The 25699-nt window shown below is 41.5% G+C and overlaps 1 protein-coding gene across 1 annotated transcript; it reads left to right on the top strand.

Annotated features, from left to right (window-relative positions):
* The first annotated feature begins 6263 nt into the window (after positions 1-6263).
* Positions 6264-19813, top strand: LOC126561648 (uncharacterized). The gene is made up of 5 exons (XM_050217925.1): positions 6264-6304; positions 13194-13991; positions 14327-14433; positions 15837-16558; positions 18903-19813. Exons 1-5 carry the CDS (start codon positions 6264-6266, stop codon positions 19758-19760), a joined length of 2526 nt encoding a protein of 841 aa, XP_050073882.1. The 3' UTR covers positions 19761-19813.
* Positions 19814-25699: the final 5886 nt, after the last annotated feature.

Below are 25699 nucleotides of genomic sequence, written 5' to 3'. Positions count from 1 at the left end.
CATCCAACAATAATCGTAGAACTTAAATAATTAAAACGCTAACTCCAAGAAATACGTTTTCTATCTGCCCGATCAAACACATCACAACTAGGTGACCGAGCAAAAGACTAATTGATCCATCTTTGGCCCTTAACAAGCCCTCGACTCTTGAAACATTCTTATAGAAAGAAAGCTGAAAAATTCTGAGCACCTTCAAAACGAACTGTGTAAAAAAATTAACTGCTCACAGCGCTTTGCAGAACATTTTCTATGAAGAGTCTTTTCAAGTTTTTTTCCAATGTAAATGTGTTGTAGACACTAAACTTAATCTCAGTTTAAAAAAAAGAATTCATTTCAATAAAATATTATAAAATGACGTTAAAATATATCTGTTTTATCTGTCCAAGGGATATATCTGTCCAAGCGAGAAGCCCTTTCTTTCTGTTAAGCTTGTTTATGCTACGTAATAGTGCTGCCCTCTAGACCATTAATGTAAGCTTTTAATGTGCTTTTTTCCGTTGATGAAGCGACATTGTACATTGAAATTTATTTTTAAAAGTATTGAAGGATAACTTCATTGCCTAAAACATCATGTTGCTTTTAATTACATTTAGCTAGGGAATAAAACGGTATGTTTTATAGCTGTGGTCAATAATATTAGCATTAAAAAGACATGTTTAATGTGATTATGTGCCCCCACTAGTCGAGCATTCGCGTAATGCCGTACAGTCAGCAGATTCATTTTATTTATTTTCTAACCTTCACCTCAGTTGCCGATTGATTTAAAATGAATAAGGTCTAGAAATTTATGTTAGAAAATCATCATGACCACGAATGAGCAATCAGCCCGAAAGGTTGATCATATTATTGCCCAGCCTAACTTATGCTCATCATTACTATACCACACTGTGGGCAGTGCAGTGCCCGGTTGCCGGAGTTTTTCATGCTTGAAAATGGGAATTGACCTTGACGAATACTAACAGCACAACAAAACTCGCATCTTTGCTCAAGCTTTCATCTTCCAACGTTTGAGGAGGAGCATAATTTGCCAATAAAATAATTCACCAGATTGAGCAGGCTTCAGGGCGGTTATTTATCGCACGGGTCGTTACGGATCGTGCACAGTCTTGAACTCTCAACCACTCACCCACGATACAGCCGTCAGGAATGTGTGGAACCGTTTAGCCGACGGTTCGATTGGATCAGGCTTACGGAATCGGTCCGGTTTGTGACATATTGCACGAGGTGAAGAAATATATGTAGCGGGTTGAGCGCAACTCGGTAGGGGAGATCATAGGGGAGATACGGTGGGAGAAGACGCCCGTAGACGTAGGTCAACATAGCCGACTGTTGACATCATTGTGCTGCGGCTTACCATCCCTCCATCGAGCGATGCTGTACTGTGACTATCTAATTCTTCTTGATTATCGGACCGCTCATTTACATATATTTTCGTGTGTATGTGTGATTGTGTGGTGAAGAATGGACCCTTAAGGGTTTCTGGTTGGTGGAAGCTTCTTCTTGTGGGGTTCATTCATCTCTTGAGGCTGATAGTGGCGCTTTAGACGTATCAGGTATCGTGTCTGACGGCTCTGAAGCTTGTCCTCTTACTACCGGTCTGGAGGGTGAATTCTGCAGGCCCTACGTGCAGCTTCGCATGGCGGAGTTTTCGTAAGGTTCAATCTGTATTGTAACCGATTTTAAAATGGGTCACGCATTATGTCAAAAGCTATTTATTCTAATATTTTGAAGGTCGATGGCATAGATAGCAGATTGATAATTTTTTTTTTTTTGATTTATAATGTATTGTTTTGTTTTAAATGAAGCATCCTTCCAATTAATGATGGAATCAAGCGATGGCTGATTAATCGACTCTACACCGCTTGTTAAACTATCGAAACAAATTGGATCGATAAAACGTTGCTCTTAATTTAATCCACCCACAGCTTCAAATGTACAAGCGATCGACGATCTTTCAGTTGAACGTTTATTGATCTACTTAAACTCAAAACAGCTTAAAGCTTCCGTAGGAGGATTGCTCTATGGTTTTAATGCTGCTCACTCATGCAACCACAAACAGCAGCATCTTTCTGAATTTTTCTCGGTCCTTTTGATGAAGAAACACGGTCAAGATAGTGTCCATCATGCGTACAAGATTAGTCGAGATTATTATACAAAGGCCCGCACCACAGTTTCGTGACATCAGGCGCCGCACTTGTAATTAAATGTGTTCCACATAAAACGCTACTTTGTTTCATCGAGAAAACAACGAAATACTTTCAGCATTCAGTGTTTGGTTTTGTGATATCTTTCTTGCAACGAAACAAAATAGAAACATCAAAACCGGAGTAGTGAACAGCTTAAGCAATAGTGTTCGTTCCCTTGTTGTGGTTGGTGTTGAAGGATGATAAGCCCATTAACCGAACCCATCGGTGGCCAACGGGCGTTCGATGGAATTTCCAAATCTTTGAGCTTCGATCTTTGTGATATCTTCGTGCCGTGTCGGTTATCTTTCGTTGGCGATAGTGATGATGGAATGGTGTAGACAAACGTTAGTTTTTATTTTCAATCTTGAGGCGCTTGATGTAAAGAGCAACATAGATGTTTGATTCATTTTGAGCCGCAACATAACGATCGCATCTCATCGTTTCATGGAATTTCACATTCTGCTACTGAATCATGATTTACAACAAACCCCACCAAAAACGTGCTACTCAGTTGGATCTTCTGCAGCAGCAAAAAGAGAAGATCAAGCAAGATGACTAACATCGATTACGACACCGTTAAACGAGATCGAAGCTCGAGAGCTTCTGACGAACGTTTGGCACGACTTTCGATCGTGCGTAATGGCATTATTTGCATTTACGGATCTGCAAGAATTCCGCGACCGTAAACAAAACCGAGCGTTCGTTGCGTAAAACCAGTTGCGGCGACGCCAAATCGACCATCATTACCATCATCCACCCTCAGTGGAATCCATTGTTGACTGTTCTGTGGCGACGACACTCGTCTTTGTAGAATTTGCAAATTTTGCACAAATAAGCGAATGAAGTTGTCGGTCGGGTGACGGAAAACAAAGCAGCGTGCCCGCGTGCCTTCGATTACCTGCTCCCAAAAATAGATTCATCCCGTCACGGTTACTTGACCGGTTGCGGTGGTGGCTCCTCTCGTCCAATTATTTGGAATTCTTATGGCCAAAAAAGAAAAAGAGCGACTGGACAGCCACTTCTTAAGCAAAATACAGCAGCAATCTGTTCCAAGTGCCACTCGAAGAAAATGTGCTCCACCGTAACGGTGGCGTCAAGCGGATTGGAATGTGGTCGCCACCGTGTGGTTTACCCGCAATTCGGTAACGCTTCCGGGTGTCTGAATATTAAAAATAGATAGCGAACGAAGTTATGCCCGATTCTAGCTTATTATTTACAAATCTTTTCAATTCTTACTCAGGCCAGGCCAATGTCTTAAACGTGATGTATCCGGCTTCCAGGGGCAACATTCTTTAATGCCAGCTTTTTTATTACTTACGAACGTGACAAACTATTCACATTATCGGGCTGGAGATGTTAGAGAAGAAGGAATTTGGGATTAGCTTAATGAAACTGAAGATATTATTTATGGCCTTCCATCAGATGGATAGTTTTCTCCAATCAATCGGGTAAGGAGCGCTAATTGCGTGGAGACGCCTGGTTGTGTCAAGAAGTGTGTTTCGGTATGATTGGTTGTGTGCAAATTATGCATATTTTAATCGATTATTGGTTTTGATAGATGGTGAAGGTAGAGGATACCATTGTTATGGAAGAATTGCTTAGGAAAAGAAAAAACAAATGAATAAAACATAAGTCATAAAAAAGTTGTCAGCGAATTTATAATTTTAAAGTAAGAAGTCGTAGTGTAATTTAAATTATGCGAATTAGAACTTGTACTTAGAGAGTTATTATTATTATTCATAAAGGACGGCCAGGCCGTATTGCTTAGACTTAGACAGTTATTATTGTTAAAAATTAATTTGCTTTTTTTTTGTTGTTAAAATATATTTTTACAGTTGATAAAAATTCTGTTAGGGGCTAAAAGTAATCTCCTTCCGAACTATTTGACCCGCTCGATCATGTCGTTCATCGAATGACATACTAGACTGCTTAATACCACGTTACTGGGTAGTTAATCCTCACTACGGGAGAACGGTCCGGTTGGGATGTGAATTCAAGTCCTGTCGAGTGAAGACCGGCGTTGCAGTCGATTCTCCAGTCCGCTTAAATGGGTGTTTCTGAAGGTCATCGATCAAACCATATCCAAATCAAATTTTCTATATTAAACACTGATTACCAGATATGACTTTAGTTAGAGATAAGTGTAGCAATCAAAACATCAATACAGAATGTCTTGGAACATTGTTTAAAATTGTAATATCTCTACCATACTCAGCAAAACCACGCTTAAATTTCAAACCCAGCTTTTGCGCCGACGATCGCTATGGTGCGTTAGTGGTTCGCAACACGAACACAAATCCACCCACCCTTGCCTACGTTACATCTGATCCGTCATCCTAAAAATAGCCGAGGATAGCGCGCGTATACGCGAGCCTACTTCTACACGGAACACGCCGATCGCGGATGTTTCGTGTAGTGGCGATCAATCGCTTCGACAAAACCGAAAAAAAGTCCCACCATCTTATCGTTACACCATCAGTCGATCGTGGCGTTTCAAGCGGTAAGCATCCGGGCAACAAACGACGAACCCTTCGACGATCGTAACCGGGGTAAAGTTTTTGTTCGGTGAGTGAGTGAGTTGAACGAAAAAAAAAAGTCCAAAAAAGTGTCTTTAACTAATGTTTCATTTGAGTAAACTGTAGTGTAAATAATCGGTAGGAAGTGAGTGTTTAAAAATGTTCAACTTTCAAAAGAAAAACGAAGTACAAATGTGAAATTCAAACTTCAAACACTTGATCACTATCGCCCGTAAAATATTTCATCCTGCGCCCTTTTTATGGACTCAATAAAAAAAAGAACCGTATCTGTTTAAACAACCAGGCGGATGTGCTTCAGTTATGCCCCATTAGTTCGCTCTGTTCAGTTACGCGTTGGTTCGGCAGTATCGCAGGGCGCAAGAGGAGAAATCTCTTAAACGACCGAACGTTGTTATCCTGGCACTGGTTTGAAATATTTCATCGAGTAGGTACCAACGCTAAGGCAGGTGTATTCAAAAGAGCCGAGAAAGAGATAATCGAACCATAGAGCTTACTGGCGTGATTCATGTGTGATGGTGTTCCGAAAATCCTACTCAAAGAAAGAAGAAGAAAAAAAATCCAAAAGAAAGACATCGAAATCTGGTGAACATTTTCTTACCCAACTTAACCCGGCTGAAGTGAAGATGCTCAAACCGAACGAAAGCATAAGTCACGCGCGAATGTTTCGACCGCAAATCTTAGCATCCATTTTTCACCCGGGAAGAGCGTTGTGTGTGTTGTGGCATTTTGATTTTAGTTTTTCCGGACTGGTTTGCTTCCCTGTGCGCTGGATGCAACGGTGGTGAAGTTGTAAAACATCCAAAAGGCGCATAACGGTGGGGTTTTTGTTGGTATACGATGTAGAAAGGCTAAGAAAAAATCCTTCCTTCCAAAGAAACTCTCTCCAAGCGGTAGCATCATGGTGGAAAATTCCTTTGGAACTTCATGCCGGGATTCACGTTGGTAGTGAAGGTGCACAAAACGCTGCATCGATGCGAAAATCGTGTGACTCCGGCTCCATCTACCACCCTACAATCCGGACGAATTTCGAGTGAAATTAGATTTATGGATTTTTAAGTGCTTTATTGTATAAAGGGATAGTTCCACGGCGAGGGTGGCACGCGAACCACACACCAACACACGTACAAATCCTCACCGACACGTCGCGAAGATTTGGTGCGATTTTTCCGGTTCGTTTGAAATGTGTTTCCCACTGCTGGAAAAGTGCATCATCACAGTCTTCCTGCTTTCAAGATATTTGAACGTGTGTGTCTGTGCGCCTCGAGCAGAGAGAAGTGACTTTCCCGGAGCGATTTTTCTCGTGTCACTGTTTTTTTTTCTCTCCTTCGAGCACCAATCTCCACGTACAATCCGAAACATCCGTTGGTCGTGCTTTTTTTCTTCTTCTGGCTTTCGGCTCGTTCTGGTTGTGTTTCTCGTGGGTGCAGTGCATTCGATTTTTCCTTCCCATCAACCTGGTTGTTTCCCGTTTCTTATTTTTTTCTCGTGCAGGATTGTAGCAATTTTCCGGAAGGCGTTTTGCTGAAGGAGTCAACCAACGATGCCACGATGTTTGGTGGCTGGCTGCATGGCGAACTGTAAGTAACGTATATAGTTTAAGAAATATTATCGAGAAAATGAAGGAACAAAACAACCCGACGGAAGGCCGGAAAAGCTTAACGGTGTGCAAAAGGATCGGTTGGAAAAATTAGCATAACAGAATGCTCCAGTGCAAACCACCGTGCAACGTTTCGTTGCTGGTTAGAGCAACAGCGCGCTATTGCATGATCCGTGCGAGATGAATCGAATTTGGACGATGCTGTTTGTGGTTATGTTTGCATCCAGTTTTTGACTTTTGTGCTTCCTCCTTTTTCTTACCGGAAAGGCGGAAACAGAGGGAAAGAGTGTTATTTATCCGTCATCACCTTTTCTTCGGAGGGTGAGCATGCCGTGTTCGAGGATTCGGGAGGTTCATTTTTCATGTCTTTCAATCTGTCTTGCATGGTTATGGGTTGCTTTCGGGGTTTGTTCTTTTTTCTTCTCTCTCGGGAAGTTAAGGTGCATCAATTTTGCTTCTACCCAGGAAGTTCTCTGTCTGTTTTGGGAAATTTCTTGTTGTTGCTTTTCCGTTTTAGAACTTATCCATTCAGGTAAAGGAAGGGAAGGACAAGCAAAAACCACCTTTTGCTTAAAAAATACGCTTGATGTCTTCAATCGTTGGTAGATTATGATGTTACGGTGCTAGAGCATTGCCATAAAGTGGGTAACTTTTCCCAAACTCGTTTGTGTTTTGTTGCTTCTTCTATCTTCACGAAAACAATTTGCATGATTTGGTTTTTTCAACCTTAGGTATATCATCAACATGCGGGGATGTGTGTTGCACAGAAAGAAGTAAATGCACAGAATATGCCAACAATCCATTCATAAGTTGTTGCTTGTTAAGTTGAGGTGTAGAACGAGCTGATTGTGATGATGTACAGTTGAATTTGAATGCTTTGTTTTGCATGTTTTGTTACGTACTCATGCAATGGACTTCCATTTCGTGCTTGGATAGTGTAAACTATCTTTGTTTCTTAGTGTATTTTAGCTCGTTTTGTTTGGTTATGAGTTGATTAAGAAGTTTTTTCTTCCTTTTTTGACAGATCCTATTTTACCGTTCCTTCGTGGTTAGAGCTGACTATTAAATTACGTAGTATCAGCAATTTTAGTAAGCCGTTCGATAGCCGATTTGGCCTAGAAGGTCACAAGAAAAAGAAGAAAAAGAAGAATTTTCTTTGATGGAAAATAGAAGATAATGCCCTTTGTACATTATCACGGCACAATTTAGGAAAAAGGGGAACTTAAATGCATGAACAAATCAAGGAACAAAATTCATCTGATCTCACCTTAACGAAACAGAGTTATAAAAGCTTTTATAACTCTGAAAAAAAGAAAAAAGAAAAAAGAAAACTACAAACCTATCTAAACCATAAAGGGATAATTTCTCTTCTATGGAACAGCTTTGCATCCGAGCCGAAAATTTGCCGACAAAGATTGGTTTAGTACTTTTATCCCTATTACTAAATTTATTTGACCCGTTTATGGATGCCTATCGAATGCTTTTGGTCCCTACCGCCCAGGTCTGTCGCCATAAAAGAAAGATCAATCGGAGCAAGGTTCCGTGAACGGTGTCCAGAAATTCGAATAATAACGAATGGGTTATCGTTAAGTCGATCAAATAATGAATATAGTTTGTAAGCTCGTTTTTAGCACCCGGAAAGCAAAAACCTTTCAACCACCGCTCAGAAGAATCCTGGAATTTAGTTTTATTAAATCGGCAGGTGCCGGTAATCTATTCCGGGCTGGCTGTAGGACACCAGTTTTGCTCCACCAATCATCGGACATCTGCCCATAGGTTCTGACTGGGCAGAATGACCGAAAAATGTGAGTGTTTTTTTTTTCGCGGGCCGGGCAGCGATGATCGTTAAGGTGGAACATTAGTTTTCACGTAAGAAAACCAGAAACCTCGCAGAAAACCGGTGTTGGTTTTACGAGCAAAGAAATTGCCCTTTTGGTTTTCGTTTTGTTGGCATTGACTTTGGGAGCAATGTAAAGTGTTTCGATTTTGGATGATAAGGTTTTTATTATTCGACTGCTGAAGTGGAATTCATTTTATTTAATGCTTTACACTGCGGGATGTCGATCAAACAAGAAGGAATCTTTTAATTGGATCTGTTGGAGCTTTTTAATTGCATTTCTCTTTGGTGGATACGTTTGCCAGGCCATTTTAGGCTTATTGTTAATTATATGGTGTTAACCGTCTCAATATTCTAATATCATTTAAATCATCAAGCATAATACTAATGACTCGCTGGAAGTTAACAATTAGCACGTACATTCAACAGCATTCCATGCCTTGTGCATTCGATCATAAACGAAAATTATTGAAGCTTAAAAATGAATCGTTAAAGCAACAAGGGTGGTCCATCATTCAAAAAAATATCATGCTCCTCTAACACATGTTGGCGCCGAACCGTTTCTCAGCGCGTTTTCTTCACCCCATACGGTGGTGTAATTTATGCTAAGCCTAGGCTTTTAGTGCCTGCGCCCAAACCGCACCGGCTGGCGGCTTATCATTGGGCTCATCGTTTAACTTCTCTCCCACAATTGATTGTGTGCGCGTGTGTGTTTGCACATGGACAATCGCTAACTTGCCATCACATCCCTCTCGTTCCCTCGTTGCCATCAATCAACACTTTGCCGACTAGCCACATCCTTAAGATCCGGTTGACAAGCTACCTTAAAGCAGGAATGGTTTAAGTTCCAGGAGATGAATTTACGGCTCACACTTCTAATCGATCGATGAGCTTCCTTAAACCTCCCACCCAGTAGAAGGCGGATGTGTGAATAATGTTTTCAAATGCTAGAATTTCGTTCCTAGACACAACAAAATGTCGCCCGGCTTGCGAGCCGCTTCTTGAGCCGTTTGGCGCCAGAACGGTTACGCCATACTACGCCACGGATGGAAAGATCCGGTTTCGGTAGAAAGAAGATGAAAAACTGGCCGAGAATAAAAAAGGGAAAGGAAAGGTATGCGCATGAAAACGAAACCACCCGAATCCACACATTCACCCCTTTTGGAACGAAGCGAACGAAGTGACTCGATCGAATGGAGTCGATCAAGCGAACGAGTTCGTCGCCTGCGCGTAGCATATGTCACGCAAGTCTCCCTCTCAAGACTTGAGCAGCGACACGGACACTGAGACGGGTTTTAATTCATCACCGCACGGCATCGCGAAGGGGTTCGTACTGCAGCTAAACCCGACCGGCATGTACATAATTATGATAAATAGTAAAAATGCAAATGAGCATACTTTAATGTTTACGACCCTTTTGGGACGTCGTAAAGATGGCTGACAAATGTGTGTCAACATGTTTGTTTATTGAGTTGTAGAGCGTGTTGTAGATTCTTTCTCGGCAAGCACGGCGGTCACATTGTAAGTGTGATCGTTTTGTTTGAATGCGGATTTTCTAGCGCTTTTTTTCGGTTTGTTTTGTTTTCAAATTTCCAAATTAAAAAAAAAGTCTGTGCGTGAGAGAGGGAGGGAGACCAAATAGGGCTGTGATTTATTTTATGGAATTCGTTCAACTGTATGTAGATTTTTTTTTCTTGGTGTGGCTTTTGACTTCGATTGAAGAAGAAATTAATGATCCAGAGGCATAGCACTTTGTACGTGTGTCGAATCGCTCCCTGTCAGCATAACTATTATAGCATAAAATTTTATGACAATTTTCAAACCCACTCAAAATCACTTTTTCGTGTTCTTTTGGAGCAGTAATGTGCAAAAGGGGCAGGATGCTGTCATATTAGGAAGATGTTTGTTTATGTTTATGGCAGCACTAATATGCTTTGCACAAGCTTGCTGGATAGTTAGATGAACAAGGAAGGTAGCATTCCAAATCGCTCGAAATTCGCAGAAAAATGCTTTAAGTGAGATGGGTCCCACTATTGATTTATGGAGTGAGTTAAGTAAACAAGAAAAAGAAGAACAAGCAGAAGAATTGAGTAGAATTCTACTGGGAGAAGGTACTATTTAAAATATTTTATGATGTATTATCTTAGCGCAGCTTAATCGTCCGTTTTGTTTTGCAAGTTGTAGTGGAAAGACTGAACGTTTATTTCATGATTTACCTATGTGTCTTTTGTCGATGTATTTCAAAACATTAGAAACTTCTTCAGAAAGTAGTTGAAAGGTATTAATAGAGGTTGATTGAAGATGTTTTCATCATCTTCATCATCGTCATGTATTATTGTAATACATAGAAAATAGCTTAATTTTTAAAGTTAGAATCATGAAAGATGTATCATCAAATTATTGTTTAGATATCTGAGGTTACCAATAATTTATGTTTCGCTGTCAGGTGTTCTTTATTTAACTATTTCAATCCTTCGCCATAATTTCCGTCAGCTTTGTGAGCAAAAAGAAGCATAAAACGACGAACATAATAATTCGTATTCAGCAGCCACTATTAACGCTTCTATCGAAAGCTGCCCGATCTTGTTTGAGCGCTCGCTAATGAAAAAGCTCCAATACCTTTATCCCTCGCTTCAATTATGACGTCCCTTTTCCGAAAGTGTCCAACATTTTATTGCCTTTGCCTTATCTATGCTCTTCGGCGAATCTCACGGACGATGGGTAATGAAATACAATCCTTTAATTTCCCTTCGTTTTAAAAAGGCACCCTGATTAAGGACGGAGCTTTCACAGCAAGATACCATGTATTCCCAGCAGGTGGCGAGACGATGGAGCCGGCGGGACCCCAATTTCGAACTGTTGTCAAATAAATGGGAAAAATCAATACTGGCGGGACACATTTCGGACACATTTTTGGGAGCGATTCTTCATCTGCCAAAAAGAACTGGAACGGCTCCGGTTGTTGCACCAGCATGGATCTACTTCTTCTTCGCTTGCCTATCACCAATAATTTAATGTCCGATTCGAATCCTCCATCATTCATTTGCATAATTGATTTTATCTTGTTTGCTCTCGCCGTGTTAAAGGGCTCGTGTGCTGTCGCAAGAGCTGAGGAGTGGGACGATTTTGCCATACGTCTTTCCATCTTGGCAATGTGTCCTATCACTTCCATTTTACTTCTTCGCCCTGTCAACACTCAGCATTGATCGGCAACGGTGGCACCAAGACACATATACACACTTAAAGAATGCGGGGGCTGCTCACATATTCGGCGCCTAGCCACAAAACCACAAATTGGTAAATTAAACGAGAATTTGTGGAATGTCTTTGTTTTGCTAGGTCTGGAATCGGATTCAAATCCATTTTCTTCAATGCTCTATACTTTCCACCATAAGCGCACAGCAAACAGCAGCACACGTTGATCTATTTCAAACACAATCCATTGGAAGCTGCTCTGTTTGGCTCGCCGGGGTCTTTGCGGGAGGGTGAATTTGAGGACAACTTTGAGAAGGTTTGGGCGTATTGTATCGCTCACCGCCATGGTGAGGGATGGGTCAGGATGGGTGAATCGCTCGTTAATGCTTGTGTTGTAATTTTTTACGACCCCGCACACCGCACGGTGAAAATGGATGTAAATTCTGCTCCAAGGACGACAGGGTGCAGGTCGATTCCCGGGTTCGCCGGGGATTCTAATTAGTTTCGCGGAGCATTCTGAATCTTAATGGGTAAAATGGCTGCCAACATCCGGGTGTGATGTTACGGCTCATTCGAAATGGGAGGTGTTTGAACTGCTCGTTTACGGCCAGCGCGACATAAATAGCGGCTTGATATCGCATTGAATCGCTGGAATAAAGCTGGATGGGGCTGAGTGTGTTTATGTTCGATACCAAGATAAGGAATGAGATGCTCGAGATAGCTAGGTGGCTGGGCCGTAAAAGTGTACCTGGGTGAATCAGAAGATTAAAGTGATGTTAAGAGGCATGAGTGTAGAAATATTTTAGTTTGAAGATGAACGAAACAAAATTGATCGAAATTGCGGTTCAAAAAATTACCAAAATTTTATGATTGATGTGATAGACTTTGCTGTCGCGATTTCTTTGCGTTATGCTTTCAGTTTTGAAATCTTTTTAAAATGTCTTGTGTTTTTAAATAAAACTCGTCCTGTAAGTCCTACATCATAATAACAACTCCTATCATGTAATTGCGTTACATAAAAGATAGCTTCGAGAGGACCATATTTGGTCCGTCGAAGTAAATAAATAAATTAACAAATAAACGCAAATTTTGAGAATTCAAAGCTACTTTAGCAATGAAGGATTAAATGATGGAATCATTAAAAACATATGGAAAAAAGGTGCATTGCTATAGTTTTAATACTTAAGCTCCACAAATTTAGCTATTTGTTTGTTAAAAAAAATCTGTTCTTTTTAATTTCCTTCTTCTACCCCTGTTATAGAAGGTAATTTATTATACACTTCCCCACCAGCTTCATTGTACGACCCAGAAATAACTCATGCACAGAAAAGTAGAAGAAATTGTCCACACCATGGGACCATTATTTCCGGCTCGAACATATTCTGGCAGCGTCATCAAAAATGGCAACATCACTGGAACTACATGAGAATCCTTTTCGCTGTTGCACGGGATGACAGTGCGTAGTTTATTAGATTGTCACAGTTAGTTGGGCCACTTTTGTTGTTTTTTCTCGCTCTCTCTCGCGCTTTCTCATTTTTGCCCCAAAATGGAAAATTGCAACGTCAGCAGAAAGTCTTCCAGTTTTTAACACCATTTGCCTCTTTTTGGGAAGGAAATTCCGTTATCGGGAAGAAAGCTACCCCAAAAATAAGAACGGCAAAAAGCGAACGTTTGATTGAAATATGAACCGAACGGGATCGGGAAAGGAAAACTGACCCATTCGACATCCGTCTCACGAAACGATGCCTTGATTCATTTCCATTTTGTAGAAAACTTTCATTCACTCGTTTCCTTTCTTTTTACCATTTTTTTTTGTTACACCTTCTTTCTCCAGGCTGTAGGCTGCTGCGCTTCATCTCACTGCTACTACTGCTGCTGTTGGCCGGAAGCGGGGAAGTACGTGGACATGTGAGCGAACCGAGTAGCAGCAGCAGCAGCAGCAACTCCGTGCAAACGGTAATGGATCTGATGGAGGTGATGCTGAATCGGAACATTCTGGATATGTTGAAAAACGGTGGTTTTGACTTCCGGGAACCGGCTCGTATTTTTCTCCCGCCAAAGTTTTACTCCGTCGTTCCACTCGACCCGGGCCATATGAGCCCGGACCAGATTCTGCAGCTTGAGCAGCGGAAAGGCTCAACCGGACAGAGTCTTGCCGTCCCATTACCATCGTCGGTGACATTCGGTGGAAAAGCCGACCAACAACAGCAACATCCAGATGGTGTTGCGGCCGGAGATAAACCTCGGGGAGTATTGAGCGTGTCGGACGGTGGTGGTGGTGGTGGCGGCGGCGGTGGCAGCAGGATCAACTTGATTTCGTATTCCGATGGCAAAGTGACGACAGCCGGTAGTGGTGATGGTGGTGGTAGACGACCTGCGGTGACCAATAAGGGAAGCGAAACATTAGAGAAAAATGTCGCTACAAATGGTCTTGTGGGGGCCGTGGTGCCGGCAATGGCGAGAACGAATTTTCAAGCACGAATCAACGGAAAGGAAATGACGCCAGCAAACGAGCAGCAGCATCTGAAGCGGTGGCAGTCGTCCCTAACGACCTCGATAACGGATCAAACGGTGTCACAAAATGTCGGCCGCACACTTCCGGCATCCGGTCGGGTGGGAGGGCCTGCCAGTGATGGGAGGTGAGTTTTTTGGGTTGAAAGGGAATGGTATTTCCAGTTCATGTGCCACGAGTCAGTCCCTCAAGATGGAAGTTCGCCAGGTGAGCGTAATGAAATGGACGGTGAATGTTGGATTCATTTAAAGAGGTGAAAATATCAGACTCACACACACACAATCCCCATAATGCCAGATGGAAAGGATCGTTTCAGACATTTATTTGTGGCATATCGGATCTCTAGAGTGGCAAGGAAGAAAGCGTTTAGGATGTGGGAAAGAAAAGCGGTTGGAGAATTTTTTTTTTTATCTTTCGTTTTAATTTTATTTCGTGCCCTTTCTTTTTCTCTCGGGACAGCAGTACGACGGATCGGCTTCGTTCAGCACTACCCGGTGAACCGGATGTCGATTATCCGATATTGGGCAGCGTACCAACGACTCAGTTTAGCTGCGATAAGCGCCATCATGGTGAGTAGCTAGGAGGAGAGAATCTAAATTCAATTGAAAAAAATGGGAGTTTACACAAAAGGTGGTTGATCCTGCATGAGTCGATCGGTGTCTTGACCAGAATTTTTTTTCTTTGAAAATTATCGAGCGTAATTGATGAAGATAATAATCTTTAAAACTGAAATTATTTGTTGCTATTTAGTAAAGCTGAGAGAATGTTACATATGAAGCTTACGGTTGCAGCCGAAATCGGGATTATATTTCTTATTATATGTTATAATTTGAATGTTTATTTTTAGAACTAGTTTTCGATAAATTATTATTATAAATATTATTTAAAAATATTCCAAAGATTTAGTGCTAAAACGATGATAATATTTCATTGTTTTTCTTTAAAAAAGCTCTCAACTATTCTGCCTCTCTTGCAAGCTTTTACCAATCAACTTAATTGTTTCATCAAGCAATCAGAGATAAAAGAACCCATAAGCAATGGACAGATAAATCAATCCTGTAAAACTATTCCACAATCCATTTGCATCTCATTTCATTATAAACAAAACCCTTCGCTTCATTAGCAAGCTCAGCGCCCTGCTACGATTAAAATCATCGCACATTAATTATGCCTGCCAAAAGGTTACCGGGAGCTTCATCCACAAGATGAATACGTTTTGTGTTGCGCTCCAGTTGACAAGGGCGCGTTATAAATGTTAGACTACTTTTTGGGGCATCCATCATTATTACTACCCGGAGCGATCATGACGGCCGTGCGACCGACTCCGCAAAACGCACAGCTGACAGAGCGATGCTGCATAAATAAGATGTCACAAACGATGAACTCGCCCGCGCTTGATACGGATGGACTTCTTAGCTGCCTGGCTGTGCGTGCCTGTGTTAAAGTGGTTTTTTCGAAAATATGCCTAAAACACGAAATGGAAACAAATCGAAAGCGCAGCCCCAGAAACACGAAACAGGATGATTTATTAACGATCGTTTTGTCTAGGCCTGTGGGATGCGTATAAATATATTGCGCTTGGCAGGAAAGCAAATACCGGCAACATGAACAAACACCAGTCAGCCACAACTTGCGATTAGATCTGTATCGATGCGTGGGTTTACGAAATTGCTACTGCCTCTCGTGCCGACCTGCCTTTGGGGACGCTTTAGCGATGATCATTTGCCATCATTTGGTGTCTAAAGATGCAGCAAGGAGAAAAGGGAGGTGGAGGGAGTTACCTATCTTGCTTCTTCATTATTGCTAATCTCTCTTACCCAGCGTACAAGATATTCGAGAGGCTCAAGCGCATGCAAATTAGCATACGAAAAAGGGCCCTGGGGCGCCATTTTTATTTCATGAGCCGCAACACTTTTTTTCTTATCGTTTTCACACCTTTTTTGTTATCTTTTTCTCTTTCCCGTTTGATCAGGTTATTATGCCGACGTTGAGGCCCGATGCCAAGTGTTTCGCGTGTGCGCCAACACCGATTCTACCGGGCGTGGATTTGCTTTCCTCTGCCCAAACGGCACACTCTTCAACCAGCGCCATCTGGTTTGTGATTGGTACATGAACGTACGGTGCGAGAAGAGCGAGAGCTTATACCACGTGAACGAAGCTATTGGCCAAATGATGGGTGGGCGGTCGATGGTGAGTGATAATCCGCGGGATATGATGAACGTAGTCATGTCAATGGTTACCTACCCGATGCGTTCGCTGATGGATATGATGGACGGAGTTGGAGTGATTGAGGAACGTTTTGAAGGTGGCGAAGGGGAGCGGCCGCAAGAGCAGGTTAAAGTGTCTCCGCCATCGGGTAGAAGCGATGGGTACGTGACTCCTGGAGTAGGTCTGGAACTACCGTTAACACAGACCAATGTCAGATATTCTGGAAACTTAGACGATTATAGTCCAGAGGTGACGAATTACGAGTCGGATGTCAGCAGTTCCGTAGGTCCTCAAACGGATCAAGTAACGTCGAATGAATATCGACCCATGCTGGACAATGTGTATGTATCTAGTCTTGGAACATTGTCCACCGATCCAGATTCTGGGTTTGATCCTGCAAGGTCAACGGTGCTTGCTAAAACTGCGTACGATGTAACGCAGTTGGCCGCAGTTCCTCAAGCGGATTCGTACGGAGTTAGCAATGTGGTGAGTATTGTAGTGTATTTAACAGATAGCTGCTTAAATGAAAGTTCTAGTCAGAAGACACAAAATTCGTACCAGATTACATATGTTCAAAATAGCATTTATCAACCATTATTTTGACTACTTATTTCGTATACTTTTTAACAAATATCTTGGAATTTTTTTCTCGATAATGGATAGTTATTAAAAATTTTGTGATTATTGATATCGGTACTGCTAGCTTTAAAAGTTGATCAAACTTTAAACACAATTTGAAAGCTGTATCGTAATCTAAGTCACTCGTAAATTCAACACCCAAAAAGTATAAGCAATGAATTTGAAAGCTTTTATCCAGAACGTCAGCCACATGGCAAATGCGTCCAAAGAGTAGCAGAGCTACTCTTTACGATAATGACACATTGTTTATGTGGTAACCAAAACTTTTGTTACGATATCGTAGACTCTCGATACCCGATAAACTGTGCTGGCTGTACTTCTGTACCTTTATCACATTACATCAGCTCTCGGGTGTTAGGGTTTATGATATCTTCGGTTCTGGAAAGGAATGTCAATATGATGGTACGTCTTAAGCTATGCTAAACGATGCTAGCCAGGAACCCTCGACCAAACTGCTTTCCTTTCGACAGCTTAGACGATTATGATGTCCCACACAAAACTCCCAACACCAGCGTACCCTTTGGGCTATTCGCACGTCTCAGCTGTTTGGGTCGTCTACGACGACGATGACAACATAGCTGTGGTTTTGTCACGCCAATGTGACGATGGTGGTTCATTATAAGCTGAAAGTTTAATTTATCACCCGAACGGGAAGTTTTGCGGGACACAGTTTTAGTTTTCGGCACACTTATTTGACTGGCACCGATCCGTATCATTGAAAGTTTACGGCACCGAAAAACTCCCGTATCCCTGCCGATAATCGACTCGGCTTCTGCACCATACAGATGAGAGATGATAATGAGCCGAGGGCCAGCACAAATGGGTAAGCGTAAGCGTTTTTCACTCTCACTGTGTTCTACACCGCAGTGTGAACGTTTGGCCATCGGTTGGGCTCTGCAGATTAGATAGAGCTTAAAGAGTGGGTGTAAGGGAGGGTGGGTTTTCGCTTTAGGAGTGTGAAATTTACATCCAACTTCAAGCAAGTCGATAGACCATTTTGCAAAAGACCGGGGAAAAAAGAGCCGAAGAACGTCAAGCATCATTGAGGAGTGCTTAATCGAGTGCTAGTGCTTTGAAGCAACATGGGTGGAACGGGTGGCTAGAGTCGGCGAAGGAGACTTTGTTTGCACAGTTTTGCACAAACTAATTCCTAACAATAAAGCAAAAACGACGGAGAAACTTGTATCCTGTCTGTGGATGTGATGTGAGTGGGGATCCTCTATCGGAGAATGACTAGTTGGTGAAATGTATGATTGAAACATTGTGCGCTTGGGTTAGTTCTCGAGTAAGCACCCGCTCAAAAGTTGAAGGGATGATTTACAGGATTTGTACGAAGCGATGGATGGGAAAAAGGTAGAGTGTGTTGTGAAAGTTGTGACCAAGCACATTTTGCACAGCATGAGTGGCAATATGTCCGTCCCGGAAAGTGCTTGGGGGAATACAGCGGATTACAAGTTCAGGGAAATAATTTAATGCAATAAACAGATGAGAATGGATTCAGCTGGACGATGAGTGCAGAAGTTAGAATAGTTTATTCATTTAAAAAGTATTTTAACCCAAAATGATCGGAATTTTCATAGTTGGACAAACACATTTCGGTAAATTTAACTCTGTGAAGATATTTCAAAGCCTTTCATGCTTTAAAATGCCGTCATATAATTCTAGTCTAATAAATGGTAGAAAACAAAAATTTTACCGCTGCATAATACAAAATAATGACAATTGTCTGGAGTATCATCGAGTATTTTAAGTATTTTTAATTCGTATTAGTAAATTTTGCACAACACACTTTTAGATTTTTGACAGCAGCTATTAGAAATTTTGTGAAAAATTCATCGTGTATGCATCAGATAAATTGGGATACGATTCGATGTCAGACATTTTTCATCATGCACGATGATACTGATCATATTCACATAGAAGGAAACAGGTTTTCTGATTTTCAGAGTTTGATATATGATCTCCACTGGAATCCAGCCATTAAATTGAGACGATATTTTGGCATGACATAAACAAACAGGAATATGATTTTCAATTCTTTCGTTTCCTCGTTTTATATTTATCCCAGAAAGAATCAATAAAACTGCCCCTCATCAGTAATATATTTTATGAGCACGTTACTGTATTGCCAAGTTTGTAAAATAGTCTATAATAACTATTATCTACGTCTTCTAAATTATTTATTTTTCAGAATCAAGCAAAATATACAAAACCCATCGCAACGGATATTCAACTGGTCAAAGCAGATTTGGTGCATTCCTGGAACGATCAACCAGCTCCCTTAAAACTAGCTCCAGTGACACGAACTTTCCCACAGCAAACCACAATTGCACCGTACACACCCTTTCAACAACACCATCAAACAACTCACAGTGTCCTCAAGCAAAGACCAATACTCCCACCGACCGGTGTTCTTCCACCCTCTACCCTACCACGCACAGTTTCGATCGGTGGAAACAGAAAGTACACTGACCCAACGGTGTCTTCTGCCCATCGGTTTGCTCCAGTGCGCAAAGTGCTCCCCATCAAGAAGGTGACCGTTGTACCGGAAAACTCGTACCAGATGCAAAGCAACTCTCACACACAGGCGCAAAACTTCTACCCTACAACTTATTCAACGCACAGAACGCCCTCGATGCATAGAAATGCGGCCGTTACGGTTCAGCCAACGTATGTCCGGCCGGAAAACTTACCTTATACGACCCACGGTAGAACACATGCTCCCGCGTCTCATCAGCACATGGTGCAACAAGTTCCGGTGGGCTACAATCGGGTCATCAGTAATACACCTTACACTACGCAACTACTACGCAGAAGCGATGAGCTATCGGCGATCCCGGCACCAACTAGCGTGAGTGCTCGTCGGTACAAAACGACTACCGTTTTACAGGTAGTACCGGCACTTAGCTTTTACCTGAACGATGCCCAAGAAAAGCGTGCGTTCGATGAAGCCGTCCGGCAGGGACTGTTTGACGAACGAAGACGCCGAACCTACACGTCTTACGATGTGCCGCTCGGCAGTGTGGGACGGCTTGGGCGAAAGGCTTAATGGTTTAGCGACTAAGAGGTAATGTAATTTATTAGAAGCTCACCGGCAAAGAGAGCGAAACAAGCGACGGTAACAATGGCGAAAAAGGGCGAAAAGGCATACAAAAATGATGACGTTGAATTCGAAGAATAAGACTAGTTTGCGCAGCATTTGCTGCATGATTCTGATGAGATTATGAGTAAGAAATGAGTGCAAAATGGAAAATAAAATAAAAAAGAATACCCACAATCATAAAGAGCTTTATTTAATTCGATGCAATTCTCAACTTAAAACACCACAGCACGGTTATTTGCTGCACAAAGAAGAATAACACAATTCAATGCATTTTTTCCATTTCATCCGCGCTCTCGCTCCATTTCTCAACCCAAACGCAGCTGTATGCGGAAAATGGATCAAGAAACGCCGTGCTGCTGTATGCAAGAGCCGTGCAATCGAATCGAGTTACGTTTTTGCTTGATCATTTCTCTAATCTTTCACAGTCTTTTCTCTATCGGGTGCAGGTGTGCTGAGAGCATTTTCCACCCCTTTTAGCTTGTATCTAGGGCCACCTTGAAATTACACTTTTTAACCCGGGAAAAGGAATTCAATCAGCGTGATCCGTGCGTGGGGAAAGGAAATTTGATTCATCTTGTTACACGATACGAATTTTACGTTTATAGGTAGCTGGAAATCATGTTGTTGGTGGTGGAAGGGCGAAAGGATATTTTAATGAGATTGTACCGCTGTACTGGTCCTATTTCTGGAGAAGCAGCTACGTTAAACAGTACCCCGCATTTAGTTTGTCGTTTGATTGGAATCGAATTGGATCTTGGATCTTGGAGTGTAGCAAGAGTTGTTCGTGCGAATAATGCTCGAACTTTAAAGGTATAAGTTATTGGTTTCGTTCCATTCAGGAAAGATTTTAATGAGGTGAGATTTTAGTAAAATGGAGATAAGAAGAAAAATAACGTTGTGATACAGTTTCTTAGACAGTTCATGTCCAAACAGTGAGGATAGGCTTTTCAACTGCGTGGTATGAACAATATGTTTGACAAGTCTTCAGATAACAGATTCATGGCCGTCGTAGCTTAGCAACTCGTAAATATTATTTGCCTCAGCAAACATTTCAATGATTCCAATTTTATGTAAGGTTTGTTGATATGTACAAAAACGATCCTTACACCTTACAAAAAAAGCTTCATTTTTTCTTCAAATATAAATACGAACAAGGTAAAAATATTATGCTTAAATTAAAGACAATGCTTTGTTTTCTCCCTGTCCAACCTCATCAAGCTCACAAACGCACCTGTGTGCCCTTAAAGAGTTTTAAAGCGCCCTGCTTAATGCAACCCATTCAGTGGGCTTTGGTGAAAACGCATTACGACAAACGGTGCTCTCTCCGACGCATCACACCTTGCGGATAAAGCGTCGTAAATTCGTTGCAGTGACGCGTATTAAGCACCACCGGCCGCATAATGTCCAGCCGGTTCCTCCCAAAAACAACAAAAAAGAAAAAACACCCGTCGGATTGTGAAAGTCATGGACGCGAGGAGCGGTGTAGACATACGAGTGGGAGGTCAAATAGTACGCAGGATAGCGGCGACACTACGAGTACATCGTGCGCCGAGTACGATATGTGTATGGCTCGATGCTTTCATTAAAAGCGTGTAGCGAGTGAAGCTGTGACGCGCATCGGTCCGATTTTGTTTGATGGTTGATGACGATGATGATGATACACCCGGGGCATTACACTAGAATGCGGTACGAAGCATGGTAGAGGGATGCAATTGCTCCGACTGTGGTAAATGGTAGGCATGTCCCGTCATTGATGGTTCCAAATCGGTGTTTTCGGCTTCGGTAAATAGTAAAAAGCGCTCTGTGTGTGATCGTCACGACCTCGTGGCTGTGTAGCCGAGCGGTGGTACGAATACGGTTGTGCTTTGGGTGAACCGAAGGCATGCGCTTTACTCATCTCGTGCACGATTTATGTAGCGTTCTTGGTGATGCTAGTTGAATCGATATAACAAAGGTTTGTTGTAGTGCAAGCGATGCACTTCCGGTTGCAGGACGCTGTACCAGGGGTCTGAAGTGCTAACCAACAACTTCTCCCAGATGAACGAGCAAGAGCGAGAGAGCTTCACGAGCAAGAATAGCGTGAGCTTGTGAGTGACGAGCTTTGAGCAAGTGAGCGAGTGAGTGTCTCGATCGAACGAGTGGAACTCTCTCCTGCTTGTGAGTGTATCTCATCTCACGAGATGGTAAGCTGCCCAATGCTCACTAGTGCCGCGGTAACCGGTAAATCGGGATCAGGTTCGCATCAATCACATGCACATAGGTAGTACAGTTTTTCGAAGCAGACATAAAAAATCCCTGCTCACTGCATTCCGCATCGAAGCATGTAGAAAGGCAATAGTAAAGGAAAAAGCAAACAAAAAAGAACTTTTCACTGCCTGGAGGAGCCAAAAAAAAACAAGAAATCTGAGATCAAAACGAACAAGTATGAGAAGTTTGGGTGCTTTAGTGCTACGCGCGCTCAGTGTTGAACCTATCGCAGACGGTGATGCAACGTGCAAATGCTTATCATGCTTTTCGGATGGGCAAAAAATTGGTGTTCAGTAAGCTTCCTCCTCTTCTTATGTTAAACTTCTTTTCGAATGTGTATAAGTGCGTATGAATGAGTGTATGTGCAATTGAAAAAGTGTGACTTAGTAGCGTGAAACTTTTATCAGAAGTATGCTGATATTATCATGTATAGTGATTTAAGTTTGTCGAATACTGGTGCGTTTTTTTTCCTTTATTGGAGTGAGAATTGATTGAAGTGCTCTTATTGATGCATAAAATTTTTCAACGTTCCACATAGTTTCAAGTTTAAGTCCTGCATTTCCTATGGTAGAATTGAAAACGCTTCATCCAGCACATACTTTGAACCATCGTGTAGGAGATCGATAAGAACTTTTTTTTTTGGCTTTCACAAGGCTTCTGGTGCACGGTACGATAAGAAGCTCCTCTTACACCGGGTACCGGGCGCCTCCATTTGCGAAAAGCACTGGACGGAAAGGATGGAAATGCATTTTCAATTAACTCACTCACTGTCTCTCTCAGACACACACTCTCTCTCTCTCTCTCTCTCGCTTTCCGTGGCTTGCAAACGCTCGGCAGCATCCTGTGAGTGTGTGATGTAGCCAGCATGCAAGTGTTTGTTTTGTCCGCGTGCTAGTAGAAATTGCAAGAAAATGCATACCACCGAGTGCAGGAACTCACAGTGCTTGCACGCTACCGCGAACCAATCAAAAGGTGCTGAAGGTGTGTTTGTGTAACCGGCACAATGCGTTAGTGGTGTTGGTGGCTTTTGGTGCACTAGAGTGGGTCTTCCCGCTCGACACCCGAAACGCAACTTGACGACCGTTCGGCCGCTGGCGTCAGTGCATCGATTCACGTGTTTCGGTAGAGTGGATGGCTTGGCTGATGATAACCAGAACAAAAAGCACGTGCCTGTATAGTAGTGGTAGTAGTAGTAGTGGGCCAGAGATTGGGATTTTTTTCGGAAATCTCGTCCTTGTTATACTGCCGGGTTTTGCCGGTTGTGTGATGGTGCGTTGGCGTGTGTGTCTGTGTGTAAATCGGTGGCTGTACTTGACAGCGTAAAAGAACCAGAAATCATTTAAATGTTGCTACACTTGTTCTACAGAAGAAAACGAAGCAAAAATATATAAAAGAAAAAGAAAGAATTCGCACCAGAAATGATGGGAGAGTTCAGGTAAGCTCTGCATGAAGTTACATCACAAAAAAGTAGAAGAAAAAAGGGTTAGAAAAAAGGGACTATGAAAGCAAAAACGAGTGTCACAAAATTGAAATCAATAGTGTGGAGCCGTGTGACATTGCATAGAGATTTAGTCGTAGGTTAAACGATGGTTTCGCACGTACGAAATGTTCGCTTGAACGTGATTGATGGTGTGTCGATGAGTTGCCAGTGGAAGGCAAAGTTTTGTTTTTTTTAGCCGTTTTCTATCTAGCTTTTCGCTGGAAGGTAAAACATTTTTAAATACTTTTTTGCGAGACGATTTTTAAATAAAAAGTTCAAGAGGGAAAAATGCAAAGATTATGTTGGATGCTTTATTTTCACTTAAATTGGAGAAAAATTGCATTAAAGCGTGAGTGAGTGAGACGATATCAATTTTTGTTCTAGAAAATATTTCAATTTTTGTTTCTCGAGAAAAAAAAAATCGATTTCCATTTGCAATTTGCAACCGGCGATAAGTCAATACTGAAAAACCAGACATCGAATCAGTCCAGATTGCTGGCAGTCGAGCTAACAGCTTGCAACCAACTGAATCGGGTGTTATATTGAGATTAGTTTTTTGTTGTTTGAGTACCTTGACGCTGTCTTGCTGTCTGCATGCGAACCTTGTTCCAAATGAGACAATGTTTCGTGTCTGGTGCACCGACTAGACAGTGCTAATCATCAAAGAGCCCCAAAGCGAACGACGTCTGATGAAGTTTTTTTTTACCTTCCATGCGAATTCAAATTGTCGAATCAATCTTTTTGTTTGGGAAACAAGCATTCAAGCCTATTGCTTTTGTCCGGTACGGTTTCACTTTGAACCGACCGAGCAAGGATCGAGAGGACGATGATTGAAAATGAAAAGTGAACGACCTTCATTGATGCGTGTTTTGTGTCTGGGTGCGTGAAAGTGGAAGTAAATTGGTTGTGAGTGAGATATGGATAAAGGTTTCGGTTTTCCTTCGATTATTGTTATTTTGCATTGATTTTTTTTTATCTTTATGTTAGAAATTTGCAGAAAAACCAATTGATGTTTGCTTTTTGTTTGTTGTCATACTAAGTGTAAAGCTTTGAAGGCTGATTGTATTTTTTAATATTAGTTTTAGTACTTATATTTTTTATAGTTTTTACAACTTTTCTTGTACTGAAGATATACATACTTCTGGCTAATAGAGTGTTCTGATTTTGTTATTAGAGCTGTTAAATGTATCATATTTAGCCGAATTTTTAAGACCAAACTATCAACCTAATGAATATTGTTTTGGCAGGCATAATTTCTGACAACTGATATCGGAGTATGAAGGCTCTTTTCCGTGTTGTCATTACTAAAATTAATTGTTCAAATCGACAATTTTCCTTTTTATTGATATTGACTATGTAATAAATTGTGTTGGTAAAAAAGCGTATTGCTGCATGCATTTTGCTCCATCCACTTCGTCTCTTCAATATCCAATTTATGTAGTGTTAATGTTGTTTTCTATTAAAAAAGAAAAAAATTCATGAGATTTTCATGTTTTAAATTTCAAATGATTAGAATTTCTTAAACTTTTTTGAGACATGTTTGTAGAAATTTGCATTATTTATATTTTATTCACCTAGTTTCATGGTTTTTCCCTTACTTTGCCTTTTAATAAATATTTTATCATAAATAGTTGTATCTTACAGGGTAGAAAATTACACTTCTAATGTAAAAAATTCATATAAGCTTAGGATGTAATGAAAATTTCTCATTTAATTTTTTTTACATCCAATCCAGAATGGCTTCGATGGTTCGGATTTTTTACACCGAGAAAAACCACACACAACCGTACAAAATACGATCGAAAGAAAAAAGAAAACTCATTCAATAAAGAGTGGAAGCTTTGGAAAAATCTATCTTTGCATGTTAGAGTGTCCTGTATGTACGTGTAGGTGTGTGCCCATTTGTACCTTATGTGCCCAGACCAAACCCGAGCAAGGTATTTAATTTCTGATTCGGTACATTTGATTTGCTCTATCGCCGCCGTTCTGTCCCCCCCATTCCGGAAAAACCGGCCCCGGATGCATGTTTGTGTGTGCCCGTGTTGAAAGCTCGTACCTTTGCAGTTGCCAGTTGGTTCGTGAGTGTGTTAGTACCACATGATCATAGCCGTACCGTTAGCCAGTTGACCATTTTTGGGCAGTTCGATTACGTTTCCCT

The sequence above is a fragment of the Anopheles maculipalpis genome, chromosome 3RL (genome assembly GCF_943734695.1).
Source record: "Anopheles maculipalpis chromosome 3RL, idAnoMacuDA_375_x, whole genome shotgun sequence".
In the NCBI taxonomy this organism is placed as follows: domain Eukaryota; kingdom Metazoa; phylum Arthropoda; class Insecta; order Diptera; family Culicidae; genus Anopheles; species Anopheles maculipalpis.
Note: the sequence above shows the minus strand (reverse complement) of the source record. Positions and strands in the feature narration are given on the sequence as shown.